Raw genomic sequence first — 22,197 nt, forward strand, 5'->3', positions numbered from 1 at the left:
ACTGAATATTCCCAGTGGAAGTTGCGCCACGAGTACTCACAGCAATGACAATAATGTCCATGGGCATTTGCTGAGCATTCGACATGTGCTAAGCACATGTCATATCCTATTATCCTATTGTCCAGTTACCCTATTCATTCTTACAATCCCATCGTGTCAGAAAGCTCACAGAACTCGCTTCAGGCCACAGCTGATACACAGCAGAGTCAGGGCTCAGCCTCGAGTGACCACACATCAGTCGACACCCTGGACTATTCCCTTCTTCTGCACTGTTTCTATGGTCTCCTGTTTCCGTTCATATTGTTCTTTCTACCTTTAACTCTGTGTCTTTTCAAATCCCTCTCTGCAGTTAAGAGCAATGCCTGCTCTTGCAAAGGTCCTGAGTTCAAGTCCAGAAACCACATGGTGGCTCACAACCATCTGTAATGAGAACTGGGGCTCTCTTGAGGAAGAGACCTGGTCAGTCGTCCTCATCAACTTAGACCGTGAAACCCAATATGGACAAGTTCAACAGAACGACCATATATGGGCTGCCCATGCATATTTCATCATTGTCAGGGCATAAATTTTATTTTTTTCTTCATTCATCCTTAAGGCCCAATTCAAGTGTTCCTTTCTCCCATTGACTTTTTCTGACCTCTTCAAGTTGAGTCAAGTGTCTTCTCATGTTCTGCCAGCACACTGTGGCTGCTTCTATGTTGTGGTAGTGTGGATGTATCTGGCCCCCACACACTCATAGGGAAAGACACTATTAGGAGGTGTGGCCTTGCTGGAGGAGGCTGGATGATACACACCCTTAATCCAGACCTTGAGGCTGGAGGGCACACCTTTAATCTGGGTCACACTTTCTGTTGGAAGTGTATCACTGTGGGGAGGGCTTTGAGGTCTTTTTCTCAAGCTTCACTCAGTGGGACAGCCGTTGATTTCCTGTTGCCTGCAAGATGCAGCACTCTCAGCTCCAGCACTGTGGAGGCCAAAAATGCAGGCCCATTTCCACCTTGTCTGACATCAGAGAGTTTGGACATTTGACAAGCATAGTAGCAGGTCCTAACTTAGGAGGCGATTGCTTGATTCTTTTGAAATTAAAATAGCTCAGTGCCATTCTGCTGGGTGGTCAGGATAGGCGAATGTGCTTCTGCTCCTTCTGTTATAACTATGAGGTCCCCTGGGGAAGGTGTGTCTCCAGCACATGTGACCTAGAGCACTTTCCCTACCTAGACAACAGAACGCTAATGATTTGATGTCTCAGAGTGATAAAGCCATTGACGGTGTGTCCTGTTAATAAAGAGGAGTTTAAAAGTTGGAAGTTAACACTACCAAAAGTGACCCATTCTCTAGAGCTCTGCATCAGGAAGAACTGGACGGATAATAAAAACATAACTGTTAATCAGAGGAAAGGCGAGGAACAAATAATGGTCTGGAAACCACATCAGTAGCTCCAAAAAGGTGGGGAGGGTTGTCATTGGGCCCGCTGTCTTTTGGGCACTATGGGTCCCTCTGCTGATGGCTCTGGCAATGTCCTCCCATAAACACATCACCATTCAAGATGCAAACATGTAACTAAGACTCAGCTACATCACTTGCTTGAAATATTTCTTAGAACAGGTGGGCCAGTTGTGGTGAGCCTGTAGGATATGCTAAAGAAACGGGGTCAAGGCCAGACAAGGCTATACACTGGGGTTGGAGCACTAGATGTTCTTCCAAGACTGGAGTTGGAGTCCCAGCACTCACAAGGTGGGTTACCAAGTGTCTGTAACTCCAATCCTAGGGGGATGCAATGCCCTCCTCTGGCCGCCACAGGCATTGCTTGCACATGTGCAGACGTACATGCAGGCAGAGCACCCACATATATTTTTAAAAGATGGGACTAGAGAAATGGCTCAGCAGTTAAGAGCACTGGCTGCTGTCCCAGAAAACACGGGTTCAATTCCCAGCCCCAACATGGCAACACACAACTGTCTACATAACTACAGTTCCAAGTGATTTGATGCCGTTACACAGACACACATGTGGGCAAAACACGCCCATGAAATAAAAATAAATCATTTTTAAAAAAATAAAAAAAAAATCTGGGTGGTAGTGATGCATGCCTTTGATCCCAGCACTCAGAGGCAGAGGCAGAGGCAGGTGGGCCTCTGTGAGTTCCAGGCACACCTGGTCTATAGAGCGAGTTCTAGGACAGCCAAAACTACACAAAGAAACCATGTCTTAAAATACCTAAATAAATAAATGTTTTAAATTAAGAACAAAAGATGGGGCCAGAAGCAGGCTGCCCAGGGATATCTAGAGACTTCGGGGGTGGGTGCTGGAGGAAAGCTTGGAACAGAAATACTCTGTTTTAGGCTGGGTTCTCTAGAAGCATGGTTATGGCTAGGCTCTTCTTTACTGGGGAGAAGGACGGGAGGGAAGAAGGAAGCAGTCAAACGCCAGCTAGGTTTGGGAAATGGTAAAGTGCTTGCCACAGAAGCAAGAGGAACTGAGCTCTATGCCCAGCACCCATGTAAAAAGCCGGTGTGCAGAGACATAGTTATAAACCCAGTACAGGAAGGCAGAAACAGGAAGAGGCCTGGAGCCCGCTCACACTCCGGGTCCCAGCAGGAGACCCCGTCTCAATAAGCAAGGTAGACAATTCTTGAGGAATGACACTCAGGGTGATCGTGTGACTTCCACACATGCACGTGTGCATGCACATGCTTGCACACACACACACACACACACATACACAGCAGCTATGTGGTCTAGAATAGAAACTCCCTTCAGCCTGAATCCCTGGAGAGTCTGGAATAATGAATGGCACCACAGAGCTAGGACTACTTTGAGGAAAAGGAAGTGCCCTGGTAGAACCTTCCTTCACCAGTCCTTGGTCAACTTCTGAAGGCAAGGCTACTCCTGTCAGCGCCAAAGAAAGGCAGCTGTGAACTGTAATCAGTCAGCCCTCCAGACAGCAGCTGGGGGTGGGTATGCCAGACAGCAGAATGGACCCCATGGTGCCCACTATGCCTTGGCTTTAGCCACGATGCCTGGATGGGGAAAGAAGGATGCCACAGAGGCCTGGCAGCACTCAGAAGAGGCCTCAGCCTCCACAGAACCCTCGTCCCACAGTGTTCCCTTTGTGAAGCAAAACAAAGTGAGCTTTGACAGGATGACCTGCTGGGCCAGTGATGATGGGAATGGAAGCGGGTAGCCGGACCAGCAGGCTGACCCCGAGACCTGGCAGAGGCTGCCCTTAAAGGAAACCACAGTGTAGTAATGTCACAGTGTTGGCACCTCTCCAGTCAAAGTGGGCCCTAGGCTGGGTTCACAGGAAAGCCAAAAGAGGGAGCAAGAAATGGGAGAGGAAGGGGAGGGAGAAGGGTTCCAACCACAGGGTGTGTGATCTCCCTGCCAAGCCAGACTTCCAGACCAACTCCACTCCTTTCCTACATGAACCAGCCTTCCTTAGAGCTCCGTCAGACATAACCACCTCCATGAACCTGCCCAGGTCTCCCCTATCCATGAGTCTCTCTGGGGACTCTGGGGACTCTGCGGACACCTCCAGGTTCTAGCAGGCTGAGACTGCTTATGTGTAGGACACTTCCATCTATTATTAAACAGGAAAGTCGTCTGTTGACACCTGGTCCTCGCGTGTGGCTAGAGCACAGGGCAGAGCCCACGGAGGAAGCCTATCTGTGTGTAACGGGGCGGAGAAGAACCTGAGGAGGAGGGTGCCAGTCCTATCTCCCTGCTGTCTGTGGTAGGGGTTAGAGACTCATGCAACCTCAAACACCAAGCCTGAAGTAGGGAGGAGTCAGTCAGAGCCACCTGCCGTGCTCAGAGCTCACGTGCTAGTAAAAGAGCAGGCACTCCTGTCCTATGGTCCCCACAAGGCAGGCCTCGGAGAAGAGGGACACTGAGGAACTGGAACCATGCATAACCCCTTGTTCACCCGTGTGAAGCAAATGTCAGCATGATTCCAAGTACTCCACAGGCAAGTGCCTCTGGGAATGTGATAACAGTGTCACAAGAGGAAGATGTGAGGCTAGGTGGGCACCAGACACCCTGGCAAGAAGCAGTAAAAAAATGGGTGCTGCCGCCAAATGAGTCTCCTTAGTGGATTAGAGTGGAGCACACAGGACCAGAAATCTACACCTCAGAGAGTGGGAATTGCTGAGGCTTTAGGGTTGGGAGCCAAAACCAACACACACTGGCTGGGATCCCTCCCACAGACCTCACACTAGACCGGAACCAATCAACCCTGGAGGAGTGAAGGGGCCCGGAGGCTCTTCTGTAGGCCTTTCCCAGCATTCCCAGCTTGCTCCTTTGGGTGAGTCTTTGGTGGTCTGAACATGGAAGAAATACTATTAGATGCTCAAATGAGCTGAAAGCCCTGATTCCCTAGTTCAAACTGCTCTCGTACGTCTGTTCTCATCAGGGCCCTGGTCTCTCTCCACTGCTGTAGTGAATAGTTATACCGCTTTCCCCCAACACTTGCTGGCGTGACTGAAGTAAACAATGTCACGGATCAGAAGAGGTATCATTTTTTATGTCTGTGGTGCATACGTTTTATGTTTTTAAAAGATTCTTTTACTTATGCGTATGTTGGGCATGCACGCTTTGAGTGCAGGTGCCCTCGCAGGTCAGAGGCATTAGCTTCTCTGTGGCTGGAGTTGCAGGTGAACCACCTGGAAACTGAACTCAGGTCATCTACAAGAATAGCACCTGCTCTTAACCACTGAGCAGTTTCTCTAGCCCCTTGGGGCCAGTTTGGTCATGGCATATTTGTTTTTTTGATTCAGCTCCTTTGTGGTGGTGGTGGTGGTGATGGTTGGGTGTTGGCTAACCACAAACTTGCTATGTAGCTGAGGATGACCTTGACCTCCTGATTATAGTCTATAGATAGCCTATAATGCTGGTATTTTAGACATGTGCCATCACGTTAAAGTGAACACCTGGGTCAACTGAGCTCAGCCGGCTAAACCCTAATGCAATGAAGCCTGTCTGGGTCTTAGATTATCACAGAAAACAAGTAGAGCCTCTCCGTTCAGTTGATCACACAGAATGCCCAGAACCCAGCTCCAACCAACTTGAAAATGTCTGCAGTCTGTCCGTCCCAAACAGGGTTAAATCACAGCAACAACAGTCCAAGTCTGCAGCCTGTCCGTCCCAAACAGAGTTAAATCATAGCAACTACAGTCCAACATAAACCTTCCTCCAGAGCCTAAGAAGAAAGCTCAGACTGTCCATTGCCCTGAGAGTACTCAGATAAAGACCATACTCACAGCAATTTGGCTTCTCCTGGTCAGAAAAGTGCCTAACAGTGGTCCTTGGGGCCAGTTTGAAGTTATCAATGGGCCTCAGAGGCGCACTAGGTTTTTCTTTTCTTTCTTTTTTCTTTTTTCTTTTTTCTTTTTTTTTTTTTTTTGATTTTTCGAGACAGGGTTTCTCTGTGGCTTTGGAGCCTGTTCTGGAACTAGCTCTGTAGACCAGGCTGGTCTTGAACTCACAGAGTTCCACCTGCCTCTGCCTCCCGAGTGCTGGGATTAAAGGCATGCGCCACCATCGCCCAGCTAGGTTTTTCAATAAGGACAATTCAGACCCTTCAGGTTCAACATTATAGTCCCCAGGCTGGAGAGACAGCTTGCATTGCACACATGAGGACCTGAGTTCACATCTACAGCACTCATGTTTTGGAAAATAAATCTAGGCTCAGTGGCACATACATGTCTACATGTGTGTAGCCCCAACACTGGGAAGCAAAAACAGTTGAATCTTTGGAGCTCACTGACCAGCTAACCTAGCAAACTGGTCAGCTCCAGGGTCCATGAAAGAGCCTATCTCAAAAAGCAACATTTGTCACGCCACCTCCTGCAGAGTCTGTGTGATTTCTCATATAGGCTGTGGCACAAGTTTCAAGGAAGAGTGCCCGCAGAGAAGGTGTGTGTGCTGTGCTTCCTGCACTGGAGCCCTTGCACTTTTGGCATTACCTGCTTATGTTCTAAGGAATGCAGTCTGGTTTCTTCTGGAAGGGAAGACAGTATGTTTAAGTTTCCAGAGTCTAGTGATGAGATATTGCCATATACAGGGAGTATATGATGCTAATGGAGGAAGATGGGTTAACATTCAAGGCAAAAAGGTTTCCAAGTTTAATCTGGTGCTTAGTAAATAAAGAACAAAAGACAAACTTAATTAAGCAATTAAGACAGATTCAGCAAAGATGGGATAAGGATAGAAGAGAGAGATAAATGCCTGTAACGTCTTGAGATTGGTTTTGGGGAAGGATTGAAAAGGAGTTAGAAATATGGAGGAGAAGGAAAGAAGAAGTTCTTCTGCATAGATGGCAGAAATATAAAAAGACCGTAGACTGTGTGACTGTTAACCACAACCGCTTGCCCTTAGCTCAAAATGCCATGAACTCATAGGCTAGATAAAGATTTATATCGAAACTAATACCAGGGACATCTGTCTGATGGAAATCTATCCTCATGTATCTGATATAATGACTCTAAAAATAATCTGTACCACATGAAAAAACAATACATGTTGTAAGCAATCTTTCTGTATAAAGGATGAGCCTCATGCCTAATAAAGATACATTCAGATACAATTCCTTTGAGTCTTGTGTCTATCTGTCATTCGCTGACTCCTTACCCACCTATTCCTGAGACCTGGTCTTGTAGGTCCCAATGCCCCGGCTGAGCTGGTCCTTCCCAAACATGGAAAGTGATTGAGGAAGACACCAAATGCCCACCTCTGGTCTCTGTACCAGTATACATGCATGTGCACACACACACACACAATTTTAATCTTCTGGTAGGAAGTCTCTACTGTAACTCTCTAGTGAACTTTCTGCTATGTCAAAATGCTCAGTATCCCCATGGTCCATTATGATAGCCACTAGGCACGTGGCCACTGACCAACTGAAAAACTGAATTTGTGGTTTCTCTCTCAATTAGTTTAAATAGTTACATGTGGCTAGTGGATCCCTTGGATAGCACAGGCCTAGAATATAAATACCAATAGTAACGAACAGATAATAGAACAGGGATAACATTTAGCACAAGTATATCATTTTCCAAATACTGTTCTAAGTGCCCAGTATCTTGCATATATACCACTACTGTCTACTGGTGCTAGAAGGATAAAGTCAAGTAAAATTATTATGAACTTTACGGCATATTCCAATATCATATTTTCCATCTGTGAACACTTAACAGTTTATCATGAGGCTGATTTTTTTTAAATGAAAAATAAGTTGATCCTCCGGCCTACCCTCATCTTAGCTTCCCTATGCCCCACGAACAAGGCGGTTTTCTGCTCTGAGTGAAATGGATCCCCAGTTCCCTCGCCAATCTCAAGCCCGCCACATGGCGCCCACATGGTGCCTGGGGTGCGCATGTGTGCGCGCATGGCTGTTGAGCACGCAGCGGTGTGCTCCTACTCACCAGAGCACATCTCCCCTTTGTAGCGGACACAGGAGAAGTCGTCACACTCGCAGAACTTGCCCGTGATCTTGCCGAAGTCACTGCTGTGGCATACACACTGGCCGCAGAGGCACTCGCCCCGCTGGCTGCAGACGGGTTGGCCCTCCTTGGCGCTGCACTCCTCCTGCTGAGAGGGCCGGTAGTCCTCCTCGGAGCACTCACACATAGATCCCAGCCAGCCCTGGTCACAGCGGCACACTCCACACTCAAAGGTCCCATTGCCATTGTTGCAGCGTGGGCTGAGGGGCTGGGCAGAGGCCTGGCAGGCACAGTCACAGTCAAAGGTGACCTGGACGGTGAGGCTATCCTTAAAGCCCACAGGCTTGATGGTGAAAGACTGCTCCTTCTCCTGGGGGCAGCCGCGTACCTTGGCCTCGACGCTAAAGCTCACCTGGATGGAAAGACGACATTCAGACCTAAGTGGATCTGGGTACCACCCGCCCTAGAGAAATGCTGTGCTGCATCCTACGAAGGACAACAAAACTGGGTGTCAAATCCAACTGCCGTGGGGAGTTTCTTGACCTTAATTCTGTCAAAGGCTACATAGTAAAAGCTACACTGACATCATAGTTACTACTGGGACCTATTTGATTGGACAGATGGTTACAGCCTAGCAATAAAAGGCTGGTTTTCTCCTGAGAAGTCAACCAGCTCAAGCAGGACAGGATCTGTGATGCCAACTAAGCCTGCTGGAGTATTATTATTACATATTAACAGCAGGACGCGCAAAATGCTGCTTTGCATCACACCATGCCATAGAGTGGTCAGTCACAACCTGAGGGATTGCAGTATAAAGTGTCATTGGAGGGTGTGAGCTGTGAGCTGTGAACACATATGTTTAGGAAATAAACATACAGGGCAATGGACCAAAAGACCTATTTTTCTTCATTCCTCTCTCCCATCCACCAGTGCCTTGGAGAGAGCAGAGGAGGACCAACAAACAAAGAAAACAAGGGGACCTAGAGAGATGGCTCAGCAAGGTAAGAACACTGGCTACCCTTCCAGAGGGCCTGGGTTCAAATCCACACGGCAGGTCACAACCATCTGTAACTCGAGTTCCAAGGAATCAGACACACTCTTCTGGCTCCACAGGCACCAGGCACCCAAGTGATACCCAAACACACACACACACACACACACACACACACACACACACACACACACACCGGCAAAATAACCATATACATAAACTTTTAAAAGAATAATAATCAAGAAAACCATGGAGAGAACAGAGGGGCAAGACGAACATTTGCACTCTTAAGTCCCAAGGTGGGTGGGTATTTTTGCCTGCTCTGCTTGCTATTTGTTGGATTGTTTTCATGAGCAAGAATAAAGCCTAGCACACAGTCAGTGGTTGGCAAAAGTCTACAGATGATAGATTGCAGAGAAGAGAAAGGCATTACTCTGGGTGGGTAGAGATCATTTCACTTGCAATCAGATGTACAGGTGTGAACACAGCAAACCGATATGAAGGTTTGATGTGGGATGCTCCTTTGTATGAATGTATATGTTTTATTACCATTGGTTATTAAAGAAGTTCTTTCAGCCAGTGGCTTAGTAGAGTAAAGCCAGGTGGGAAATCCGAAGAGATAGAGAAAGTAGGCGGAGTCGAAGAAATGCCACGTAGCTGAAGGAGAAAGATGCCAGCGGCCAGCCAGAACCTTATCAGTAGCGCACACCCTTGGGATGATACACATATTAACAGAAATGGGTTAATTTAAGATGTAAGAGTTAGCTAGAAACAAGCCTAAGCTATTGGCCAAACAATGTTGTAATTGATATAGTTTCTGTGTTATCATTCGGGTCTGTGCAGCCGGGAAACAATCTACAACAGTTCTCAAAAACTGGTAGGAAGTAAACCTTAGGCAGCAGACACTTCAAGAGGAAAGATTAAGAGCTCTCATAATCAAACTTCTAATTCTGGAAAAGGTTGGGGTGTAGTGGGTATTCACCCCGCTCATGACCTTGGGTTCTCCAGCCCCAATAGAGGCGGAGCTTCTTGTCTGCTGATATAACTCCTTTAAAAGAAAGAGGGGGGCAGGCTCTCCCTCTCTTGTGTGGTGGTCAGAGATCAGACTGCTGGTTCCATTGCCTTCCCTCCCCCCACCCCCGGCAGAACAGAAGCTCTCGGTGACTATCTACCTTGTTGTGTACCTCATGAGTGTTTTCTGATAAATCCCCAATAGCCATTTGAAAGGCTCCTGTGGATTCACCTATATTTGCCTACAATAAGGTACACGCAGATTCTGGGGCCCCGGGTCACAGCTTCAATATCAGCCCCTGCCTAGACCACCTCACCGTGTCTCCAATCTTGAGTCCCACACAAGACTTAAGGCCTGGGATGACCTCGTTGTTGAGGCAGGTGGCATTGAAGGAGAGTGACAGCTCTTCAGGGAGGTCACGCACTTCCAGCTCCACTTTAGAGCGGATTTTCTGAGCAGAAAAGGACAAAAGAAAGTAAGGAAACAGACAAAAGCCAAGTCCATCCCACTCAAAGCCAACACAGTGGGCTGGGACTTGCCTGAGGCTGGGGTTTCTCTGCCAGTTGCTGCCCTATGGTCTCTGCTCAGTCGCCTCTTCTGGGTGTCATTAGGACCTGGCTGTCCCTTATTCTGCCCCACAGCTGTCCCTGTACATCTAACCCACATCTGCCGTCCCCTCTACCTCTGTCCTGTTCCTCCCTGGCCTTCCTTCCTGGCCCATTTTCTCTCCAAAAGATGCCACCATTCCCAGAGCTGGCCATCCTCTACCTCGAGGAACACAAGAGGGAAACAGGAAGGTCGCGTGGGAGAAAGGCAGTCAGGATTCCAAAGACCTTGGCTCTGTTAGAACATGGGCCTGCGCCTTTAGGCCTGAGCCCATAGCCCAGGTCAGTTCATACAGTACTTCAGCTCTCTTTGGGACAGAGTCCCAAAGCAGTTTGTACTGTGACTTGACAGCTCTCAGTGTCAGAGTACCTGGCTTCTCTACAGGCCGTGTTCAACTGAATCACATGATATGAAACTTCCTGCCACTCCTAAAAAGCCCATATAAAGCCAGACCACTCCTTTGTCCTGGGGAGAAAGGCTGCTTTCGAAGAGGGTCCCCCTGCCTTCGCCCTCAAGCAAGTTCTCCCTCTTTCTCTCCCTCTCTCTTCTCGACCTCCCTCACTCTTAATCAAGTTCCTCTTCAGGCTTTCAAGGGAAGCTTCTCGTCCCCTTGTTTAGGTTTCCGTATTGTATTGCTTCCACCCCCTCCCTTCCACCTCCAGACCCAAGCACGGCCTCAAGGCCCGTTCATTTTAAGAAATTTCATCGCTGAAGGGAATGTATCAGGTTTCCATTGCAGACTGACCACTACGTCCCTCCTAAGGCCAACAGCCTTACCCCATAAGCATCCACAATGAGCTGGAGGACATTGCTTGAGTCATCAGACAGGATTCCCACTGTGGTCCCCGGAATAAGCTCGCTATAATTCTAGAAAGGAAGACAAAAACACATATAGCTTACTGAGGGAAAGTGGTCTCCTCAAAGTCCCCTAGTCAGACTGGCAGTTGTTGTCGTTGGGGGCGGGGGGAGACATCAAGACAGGGTTTCTCTGTGTAGCCCTAGCTGTCCTGGAATTCTCTCTCAAAACCAAGCTGGCCTTAAACTCAGAGATCTGCCTGCCTCTGCCTCCCAAGCGCTGGAATAAAGGTGTGCACCACCCACTGCCAGACTGGCAGTCTTAAAATGAAGTTTGGAAGGCACTGTGGGATGTCTCACTTGTCACTACCAAAACAGATCTAGCAGATTTTCCTAGCTGAGGGAAAGTAGGAAACCTTTTTACGCCCCCTCCTCCCACTGAATTATCTCCCGCCGCCACCACAAACACCCTCTTCCTAGTAGGTTAGAGGTTACAGGGAGAACTATGTGAAGTACCCGGAGAATGGGTGTAGAAAGGATTTTCCTGGTCAGGTCCCTGGATACTGACAGCATGGGCTGGCCACCTGGGACAGGTTCATCTCTGGTGACAGGACAGAAGCCCCAGAGGCATGATTACCTGATAGAGGTTGGCGACATTTTCAGTGACTGCGAAAATCAGGTTAATGTTTTTCTGGGATAGTTTCTCAGTCATGAGCCCCAGAGATGGATAATCCTGGAAAAGGGGGAAGAGGTGAAGGTTCATGCTTCCCTGGACGCTAAGCCTTTGAACTTGTCTTATCTGGGGTACAACCAGGGAAATGTATAACTTTAAGATTTTTATCCACTAATCAAAGTGAGGTATTGTGGTTTGGGTGTGGCTCCAGTGTGTCCCTTGGGTTTCATGTGTTGAAACTGTGAGATGCTGAAGGGTGAAGACAAACCCTCTACAGTATTTAGGAGTAGAGTGTCTGGGAAATAAACAGGGTTAGAGGTCATTGTGGTGAAGCCCCCAGAGTTGAATCCCCGCTAACTTTATAAGAGGAAAACAATGAAACAGAAACCCATACACACGCTCCCTGACCTCTGCTTCATGCCGGAGAGTCTTGGGACTCAGCCAAAAATGATGATGACCAGATGTGGTCACTCAAACTTGCCAATTTCTAAGAACAAAACTAAAGGTCTTTTCTGGCTTACTGTGTCTGCGCTATTGTATTGTTAGCAACAGAAACCGGAACACGAGATGAGTGAGAAGGACAAAGCACGGCAAACTTAGCTGTGAGCCCTGGGCTCGTGGTGTTCTGAAATCAAGCTCCTTCCTTCCCACTCAGATTCAAGCCAGCCCCATGAGTTAGGACCCACTGCTGTGAGCTCTGGGCAAATGGTCTAGCCTCGCTCTATCAATCCTATTATAGAGCTCTGGGCAAATGGTCTAGCCTCACTCTATCGATTCTGTTGTAGAGCTCTAGGCAATGGTCTAGCCTCACTCTATTGATACTGCTATAAAGCTCTGGGCAAATGGTCTAGCCTCACTCTATTGATCCTGCTATAAAGCTCTAGGCAATGGTCTAGCCTCACTCTATTGATCCTGCTATAAAGCTCTGGGCAAATGGTCTAGCCTCGCTCTCATGATCACCAACCACCACTCTCCCCTACCCCTCTTCAACTCAGCACTGTTCCAGCACATTCCTCCTGCCATGGCAATCTCATCTTGGCAATCCTCCTTCTTCCTTTGCCTAAGCTCACCTCCTCCACAAGGCCTTCCTTGACCACCCTAGCTCCTACAGAGCTTTTCCTCCTTTCCTGCTGACAGATTTTGATTGTATCAGACACCTAGCACTCAGCATGTGTCCTGTGCTATTAATACAGATGTTGGAATATAGCCTCTCTCTTCATCTAAGCCAAAAGCCTTCTAAGAGTCAGTCCTTACAGCTTTTTCATCTCCCAGCTCCTGGCCAATGCCTTGTATAAACTAGTATTGAAGTTGCTAACTGGCCCATTGTCTGACAGTGCTCAACTTCTCATAAGATCGCCAGCTCAGTCTCCTGCCTTTAATCACTTTTCAGCTGTAAGGTGGTTCCTCTATTTATTGACTTTAAAAAATAAAGAGTAGGCTGGGAATGGCTCAGTGGGTGAACACTTATCTAATATATTGTGAGATGCTGGGGGAAAAACATTCATGGTAGTATAAATTTCTAATCCCAACACTTGGAAGACTGAGGCAGAAGGATTGCAAGGCGAAGGCCAGCCTAGGCTATGTACAGAACAAGACCCTTCCTCCATAAAGAAATAAACAAAGTAGGCATAGTGTCACATGAATGTACCCTCACATCCGTGGGGTGATGGCAAGAGGACTAAGAATTACAAGCCTGGGCTGCATGGCAAGACCCTGTCTCAAGAAAACGAAGGGGTGAGGGGACAAGACAGGCAAAGAGTCAAGATTTAATCCAACTACCCAAAGTGTTATTATTTTAAATTTAGCTACATTTGCCCAACGACTGACACCAATTGCTCCCATTTAAATTTAAGCTCCTTTCCTCTTAATTAACTATCTATAGTTAATTAAAGCATATAAAATAACTTTTCAGGAGTTTTCTTACCTATCATCCTAAATTATCCACAAATTATCTTTCCTTCAAACCAAACGGCTCTGTGCCCTTTAACCTTTCCCCAAGAGGCGCTGCTCTCTGGGTCTTTCATTTCATCAGTGAGACCTTTGTCCTCTTTTCCCATCTTCCTCCAGTAACCACACCTGAGCACATGCTGGATGCCAAGATGCTGATGCTGATGCTGATGACCGTGGAGTCAGTGTGAACACTCACACAGGCATGGTCATCTCTCATGGTCAGACCGTTTATACCCTGAATGAGGGTGCCCCATTCGGATGTGGCAGAAACAGGCCTTAGCTGAGCCCCACATAATGCCCAGAGCAAAGGCCATTCTCAGATTCACACAAAACCCTTGCCTGGAATAAGACAGCCCTATCAGAGTGAACGAGGACCACAGGGGGACCAGGCATCTCACCATGGTCGTGGAGGCAGAGTAATGGTTGTCACTGCCAATGTGACACTGCCCATCATTGGGCAGGACAATGCCTGCCAGCCTTCCATCCAGTGCAATGTGGGTCTTGGCATCGGTGGTGAACACCAGCAAGTGGGATGCGTCATTCCTCCAGCCAATTTGTTCCTGTTTAAAAAAAAAAAAACACGGCAGCTTCAGCTACGTCATCAGTGCAGAACAAAGACCCTAGAACCTCCGTACCTAAAGAGCTGGACAAGCTGAATTGAAGAGGGAGCTCAGCCCCAAGCCTTGGAACATAAACTAGAACTTTCCACTCCAGGCTTACTTCCCTTAATCAGCCCCTTGTTGATTAGGGAGGGAGGCTGAGTCCCGCCTTCTTCAGCTCCACACATAACTCCTCCCATGACAGGAAGGCATCTGTATCCCTGGAATTGGCCCAGGCTAGAAGAAATCTCACCCTAAGATCTGCTCGCTTTGCCTGGGTCAAGTTAACCCAGGCTTGACTCTGAAATAATACCAGAACACGTGGGCCGCTGTTCTCCCTAGGAAAGGTCTGGGGTTACTGTGGTTCAAAGAGGTGTTATCTGTGGCCTTGGTGTGGCTATAAAGAGAGACTGTGTAGCAGAAACAATTGATTACTCATACTGTACCAAGTCCTGCTTGGCTCCTCTCCCCCATCACACCGGAAATCCCCAACTGAACTGTTTCCTTCCCCGTTTTGAATTGTGCCAGCTACACCTGGCACCCCTTGCCCTCCAAACTCACATCACAGACTGTAGCCTGCATGATGGCGTCAAAGCCGCCCTCTGGGGCATCTCGGTTACGGGACACACTCTGTTTCTTCACTTCCTCGTTGAAGCGGGTCACCTGGTCAGTTAGCGTCAACACATGCTTGTAGCCAAACATTGGCAAACATGCAGTCTTCATACTGAGGGGAGTGAGAGGTCATCTTAGCAGAAGCTGTGGTGTAAAGGTGGTCTGAGGGTCAGGTAAAGAGAGAGGGACAGATATGGACAGTGGCGTGCCCAGACTAGGTCCATATCATATTGGGTTTTCTCTTTTTATTTTTATTTTGCAGTGCTGGGGATTGAACTCAAAACCTCATGCATGCCAGATAAAAGTGCTATCCCACAGCTGCACTCCAGACCCACAGAACCACAATTACTGAGACAATCTAGACTTCAAGTCCTTCAGATTACCTATGGCACCACAACCGTGCCCCCAGATAGCCAAAAGGACAGGAAAGGTAGCGATGAAACCAGGCAAGACAGATTAAAGTCCAGTTCCCATTTACCAAGCACGGGCTCTGTGACAGCCTTTCTAAACCCGCGGTTCCAGAAAGTACTTGGGGCACAGCAACAAGAAAAGTAAGTGATACACAAGCCAAATGAAGACAAGGGGCTGGAGGCGTAGCCCGGTGGCAGGTTTGTATATGGAGACATAATGGCGCTGATCTCGTGAGAGCTATCGCAAGACTAAGAAAAGCAATTACACAAGGGGAAGGCTCCGGCTATCATGGCTGGCATTAGCAACACTTCTATAATAAAGTAGGTGTCCAGCAAATCTACAGACCATGCTGTCCCCGGATATGTTTTCTGGGGAAACAGCCCAGACAGACACTGAAAAACTGTGCCGCAGAATTGTTTGAAAGTTAAAAAGAAAACCCATGCCTCATGAGTCCAGCAACCATAATTTCAATATTCTTTATTTTTAATTACGTGCGGGGGGGTGAGAATATGAGAGGGGAGAGGAAGAGAGAGGAGACAGAGTCAGAGAGAATGAATGTGTGCAGACGCCTATGGAGGCCAAAGACAGCATCAGATCCCCTTGAGCTGGAGCTACAGGCTCGGATTAAGAGCTACCCGACCCGGGTACTGGACTCTGGAAGAGCAGGAAGCATTCCTAACCATTGGGCCATCAATGGTCATCATTTTAAATAACTACTATCCATACATTTACAGTCTCCATCAAGTAAGCCATTCAATAGTAGACTGCTATAGCATGAACAGGAGATAGACGTGTGTGTTTGAATACTTGGTCCCCAGGTGGTGACACATTTCAGGGAGGCTGCAGAATCTTTGTAGCATAGAACCTCGCTGGTGTAAACAGGATTATATGGCCAGGGCTCGTTTTGTTTGGATTGTTCCAGTCAGCTCCACTGCTAGCCCTTGTGGCGTGTAGCAGGTAGCTGCGACAGGTTCCTGCCACCACAGACCAAGCCACTTTAGACTTCATGACTTATTTGTCATAATGGATTACATCCTCTGAGCCATGAGCCAAAGCAAACCTTACCCCATTTAAGTTACCTCCACCAAGTGTTTGGTGACAACAGCAAGAAAAGTTAACTAATGCAGACGCTAAACAGAGGCACAGGGCTGGGGACGTCATTCAGCAGTAGAACGCCTGCCTAGCAAACATGAGATCCCAGATTCAATTTCTAGAGCTCCTCCAACCCCAGAGTTACGATGGGTTGGCACGTGCCTGTAATCTGGCACTCGGGAGACTGAGACCAGCCTATGCTACATAGCAAAAATCTCTGTCTCGGAAAAAAAAGGGTGTGAGGATTGGAGGTATGCTTGAGTGGTTAAGAGCATTGGCTGGCTAGGCTAGTGATGGCACACACCTTTAATCCCAGCATTTGGGAGGCAGAGGCAGGTGAGTTTCTGAGTTCGAGGCCAGCCTGGTCTACAGAGTGAGTTCCAGGAAAGCCAGGGCTACACAAAGAAACCCTGTCTCCAAAAGAAAAAGGGAAATAAAAAGAGCACTGGCTGATCTTCCAGAGGACCCACGTTTAATTTCTGGCATCCACATGGTGGCTTATAACCATCTGTAACTCCAGCTCCAGGGGATCCAACACCCTCTTCTGGCCTCTGAGGGCACCAGGCACACACATGGTACACAGATGTGCATGATGCAAGCAAACATTGATATGCATGAAACAAAATTTAAACATATATATTTTTATAAAGAGGCAAATAGAGAGAGGGAGAACTTAACTATTTATATACTGTTAAAAATTTGAAAAAGTGACTTAATTTTCTTGCATTTCAACTCTGGAAAATTTATGCTCTTGTCAGAATTATGTCTAGTCAAAATAATGAGATTAGAACCAGTTCTTCTGAAATCATAGCGACATTTTCACTCACCGAGACCTCTCTCCAGTCTTGACCTCATCCGCCCTGCACTCTCCTCTTCCTGTCTATTCATTTGGGACTAAGCCAATAAGCTAATGACATTTCTGTGTAGAACCCTAGCAGCCCCTAGCAGCTTTGAGCCTGTTGGCGTAATACTCCAGATAGTAAGCCCAGCTGCCAGGCAGAGAGGAAGTTGAAAACAACATGGCTTTACATAAAACAGCCAACCAAACAACCTCCAAGGGGCTGGAGAGATGGCTCAGCGGTTAAAACATCTGATGCTCTTCCAGGGGACCAGAATTTGGTTGCCAGTACCAATGTTAGGTGACTCATAATCACCTGTAACCCCAGTCCCAGGGGGTCTGACACCCTACTCCAGCCTCCACAGTCACCTGGCATGCATAGACACAAAAACATACACATACATAGAAATAAAAATAAATTTCTAAAGAAAATAAAACCTGGAGTTTAAAATGGCAACCAGGTCTTGGACCAGCCTGAGACAAAGGGAAGGGGTGCTTCACTGGCTTTGTTACCTGTAACAGGGGTTTTTGAGGGCCTCTGGTGGGGAGATGAACATGTATGGTGATACAGGTTTGTCAACAAAGGCCCCAAAGCCAATCCGAAGGTTGCTAGTAAGCTTGCGCATCTGGGAAGCCAACTTGGTACCCAAGGTCTGGATGCTTGACAGATCATCTTTCATGGAGAAGGACAGGTCCATCAAGTAGTAGATGTCTACAGGGTAATCCTCCACCTGCCGCACTTGAAGTGAAAAGATCTTCGAGTCATCTGGAAGACAAAAGGATGTCAGTTTTTCTCTCCTCCTCTCTGCCACAGCAGATAAATAGCCATCCGATCAAATTAAGCTTGAAAGTTTTGATTCCCACCCCACCCCCCATTATAACTCCATTCATCTTGTAGTCTCTTGAACTTCTTCCTTTCCATTCTGTGATTTCCCGCTATAAATCCTCATGTGTGTGACCCTCTTGGTCCTCAGGTCTACTATCCCAAGTCAGACAACTCTTGACCGCAACTACAGGTCAGACTCTGTGAAGGACAGGAACTGTACTGGGTACGGTGGCACACAACTGTACTCCCAGCGAGCACACAACAGAAACAGGGAGATTCCTGAAAATTCGAGGCCAGCCTGGGCTGTACAGCAAGTTTCAGGCTGAACAGAGGTCCTGTCTCAAAACTAAATAAATAGCACCCTGCTTTTCTCCAAATCCCATAATGCCTTGCATACAGTGGGGCTCTCTCCAGCTCTTACTGATTCATTCAGGCCAAACATTGACAAGCTTAGCCCAATACTCCTCCCTCTTTAGTTCCTACTTTGTCTGCTCCTAAATAGTCCCTATCCCCTGTAGTGGAAAACAGGCTCACAAATTGGCCAGATGGTGGAGGCACACGCCTTTAATCCCAGTACTCAGGAGGCAGAAGCAGGAGGATCTTAATGAGTTAGAGGTCAGCCTGGTCTACAGAGTGAGTTCCAAGATAGCCAGGACTGTTACATAGAGAAACCCTGTCTTGAAAGAGAAAAAAAAAAAGCTGCTGCAGACTAGATAAAAGAGGAGGCAGCATCAGAAGGGTTAAGTAACTAGTAACCAATCAAATAACTGGTAACAGGGTGGGCCTGGGATTCACACTCAGACCTTCTGACTCAAATCCTTACTCCTCTTATTTTCCTCCATTCTCCTACCCACAACTGCCCCCACTCCTCTTTCCACCCCATTCCTTGTGCATGCTGCCCCTTACCCCCAGAGTTCCTGCTCTGACCTTCTATGGATGTCCCTTGCCCGCTTGTGCTGGGTGTCTCCCCAAGATGAGCCCTGTGCCTACCTGGCCGCAGTCGAAGGGCAATCCTCTGGGGGCTGACTTGAGTGATCTGGGCACTGTCTCCAGAACCCTTGTCGCTGAGTGGTCTGTCCTCCAGGATCTGGGCCTCGCTGACTGGGAACTCAATGGACTCTGGAGCACAGCCATCCTTCAGCAGGTTCTCCTTCAGGTTACAGCGGGGTGAGCCCTGGGGCAGAGCCTATGGAGACAGGAGCCCAGGGGGGCCTGACATCAGAGCTAGCACGGCTGTGTCTCGGCATGACACGTCACCTCCCAATGACTTAGATCTTACCCAGCCTTTTGAAGCTAATCTAGCATAGGAGTGCTGGGGTCCTTTCTAGGGATACACACAGCAAGAGCAAATAGGCTGAGTCAGTACCTGTTCGTGATTGACAGGTGAGAGGAGGGTGCATTAAGTAAGGCGTCTGGCAAACTAGTGCTTTCCAAACTGTGGAACAGAAAGCAGTCTGTGAGTCGCAAAATCGGGTTTACTATTGAATTGAATGGAATAGAAAATAGAGTATGTAAATAAAAGTTTCCATGTAAGATGGGGAACCTGTTGTTTACTGAGGAATGGGATTTAGCATACATAATGAGTGATTTAGCATACATGATGAGTAATAATACATGAGGTATTTCTTTCTGTAGGTCAAGGTTAAAACCACTTACAGCTATTGTGTTAGATACTGGCTGCTTTATAAGGTCTTGGTTGTGCACTTCCTGTCTCCCCTCCTCACCGAGGACACAGGTGACAGAGGGGAGACAGGGAGGGTAAAGTGTAAGAGCACGGGAATGAAGGAGCTGAGCTCAGACTGACCCCCAGTGTCCCCACTGACTGGGTACCAGAGCACGACACCCGGCTCTCGGAGCCCAGTTCCTTCAGTTGTAACGTGAAGGGTAAAAGTCTTCCTTGGCTACAAACAGCAATCAAACCACAGAGACAGAAGGGGAAATGACGGTTTCTGAGGGCTAGGGAGGGGTGGAAGGAAGAGTTATTTAATTGGTCCAGAGTTTTAGTTTAGCAAAATGAAATTAAGTTATGGAGATGGATGATGATAAGGGTGTCCCATTACAAACAGATTTAAGGCCACTCAAGTGTACACTTAAAATAGTTAAGACGGAAAAATTATACAGCGGAATGCTTAGGAGGGCTGGGGAAATGGTTCAGTCAGAAGTGTTTGCTGCACAAGGGTGAGGAACTGAGCTCAGCACATGTTTTAACAAAGGGAGGGGGGTCTGCTGACACATGCCTGCAAACCCAGAGCTAGGGAGGTGGAGCCAAGAGCATCCCTGGGGGCTCGCTGACCAGCTCGGTTAACCCTATCGCTGAGCTCCAGGTATAATGAGCAACCCTGAGTCTCAAGAAATAAGGTGGAGAAAGACGCACAAAATAGATCTTCACACACGTACACACCATACACACCCACACACACACACAGGTTAAGATGGTAAATTCTGTTATATGTATTTTACCACAATACGAAAAATTAGTTTAAACCAGGTGGTAGTAGCGCACGCCTTTAATCCCAGCACTAGGGAGGCAGAGGCAGGCGGATCTCTGTGAGATCGATGCCACTTGGTCTACAAGAACTAGTTCCAGGACAGGCTGCAAAGTTACAGAGAAATGCTGTCTCATAAAACAAACAAACACAAAAAGAATTAGTTTAAAAAGAACTAACAAGAAGAACCCTCCATCACAGAAATGTCATGCCAGGCTAAAAACGACCATGTATGTATACTGTAAGTGCTCAGTCAGCGTTAGCTATTAATATGAAGTGTTGATAAGGAATTCCTGAATGAGCTCCTTTTGAATAAGCCCCACAAGCTGGGAAACGACCATGAGGACAGGCTGTTGACCCTCCTTCGCCCTGGACGAAAACCACACTGACACAGATGCCCTCAGCCTCTGGAACTCTGTGTGTGCTCACATGCAAGAACTAACTGTTCTTGGAAGGACACTGAAATCAGAAAACAGGCCCCAGAGCTAGGTCACCGCTAGCTGGCCGTGTGACCCCAGAAAAGTCACTTTGGACCTTAGTTTCCTGGGGTTACGGAACACGATGCCTTCGGTTGGGTCATACCCCTGCACTAAGCATATTTAACCAGAACTGCCTGAAAGTATGTCTAGCTGGCACTTGCCAGGTCGAGGAGATTATCTGAAAGCTGACACACCCCTACCTGGTCCTATTTCCCAATGTATAGGTCTTCAGACTTTCCTAACAGCACCTTCCAAACCATGTTCCCCCCCCCCTCAAAAAAAAAACCTAGTCAGCTAACTTCTTCAGGCCTCAGATTTCTAGCCTACCGATATTCCCGAGCTACTGTTAACATTTATTGAGCACTCTCTGCAGCTAGGCTGGGACAGGACGCCACAAACCACTGCAACGCTGATGGCCTGGTCAGGCGGAAATTACTCATTCTTATTTCACAGGTGAGGCACCTAAGAGTAGGAGGCTTCACCAACGAAGAACACAACTTTCTGGGCTAGAAATCTGAGGCCTGAAGAAGTTAGCTGACTGCCCAGAGTCGCAGAACTTGGGCGCCACACAACTAAGATGCCGCCCAGGCTTTCTGCCTGTGAGCAGCCTCATAAAGGAAGTTTTACTGCATTCCACAGAGAATGTAATAAAACGCAGTAAAGCTGGTTGGGAGGAGCCAGAGCAGAAAATGCCCCGGGCATTCAGAGAACAGGATGGGAGATAGAGACCTGCAAAGTGTGGGGAGAGATAGGCAATATCCTCCATGTCCAGCTGTGCAGAACCTGGGCACCAGGACACCTGCAGAGGGATCAGGCCACAAGAGACACCCCCATTCTAAAGATGGGCAATATCCTCCATGTCCAGCTGCTCAGAACCTGGACCTGCAGAGGGATCAGGCCACAAGAGACACCCACATTCTAAAGATGGGCAATATCCTCCATGTCCAGCTGTGCAAACCTGGACATCAGGACACCTGCAGAGGGATCAGGCCACAAGAGACACCCCCATTCTAAACCTCAAAAGATCCCCTTTGAGGAGTTGAAGACCTGCCCTGTGTAGGTGGCAAAAGTAGCAGTGTAAGCATACAGATACACAACACACACAACACACACACACACTACACACACACTAGACACAGTCCACCTTCACACACATACATTCTACCCTTACCCACCTCTCTAACACACACACATACTACACACACATTAGACACAGTCCACCTTCACACACATACATTCTACCCTTACCCACCTCTCTAACACACACACATACTACACACACATTAGACACAGTCCACCTTCACACACATACATTCTACCCTTACCCACCTCTCTAACACACACACATATACACATTCCACCCTCACACATACACACTCCACCCTTAC

The 22,197-nt window shown here is 47.7% G+C and overlaps 1 protein-coding gene across 1 annotated transcript in view; it reads right to left on the reverse strand.

Moving 5' to 3' along the window:
• The window catches only part of Itgb3 (integrin subunit beta 3), a 58,769-nt gene that overhangs the window by 13,573 nt on the left and 22,999 nt on the right, over window positions 1-22,197 (reverse strand). The window contains exons 3-10 of the mRNA XM_075990413.1: window positions 18,835-19,030; window positions 17,532-17,784; window positions 14,627-14,789; window positions 13,865-14,026; window positions 11,481-11,576; window positions 10,826-10,915; window positions 9,754-9,893; window positions 7,422-7,846 (exon numbers count right to left, since the gene is read on the reverse strand). Of these exons, the coding sequence (XP_075846528.1) occupies window positions 7,422-7,846; window positions 9,754-9,893; window positions 10,826-10,915; window positions 11,481-11,576; window positions 13,865-14,026; window positions 14,627-14,789; window positions 17,532-17,784; window positions 18,835-19,030 (1,525 nt within the window). The remainder of the gene's footprint in view (window positions 1-7,421; window positions 7,847-9,753; window positions 9,894-10,825; window positions 10,916-11,480; window positions 11,577-13,864; window positions 14,027-14,626; window positions 14,790-17,531; window positions 17,785-18,834; window positions 19,031-22,197) is intronic.

The sequence above is a fragment of the Microtus pennsylvanicus genome, chromosome 11 (genome assembly GCF_037038515.1).
Source record: "Microtus pennsylvanicus isolate mMicPen1 chromosome 11, mMicPen1.hap1, whole genome shotgun sequence".
In the NCBI taxonomy this organism is placed as follows: Eukaryota; Metazoa; Chordata; class Mammalia; order Rodentia; family Cricetidae; genus Microtus; species Microtus pennsylvanicus.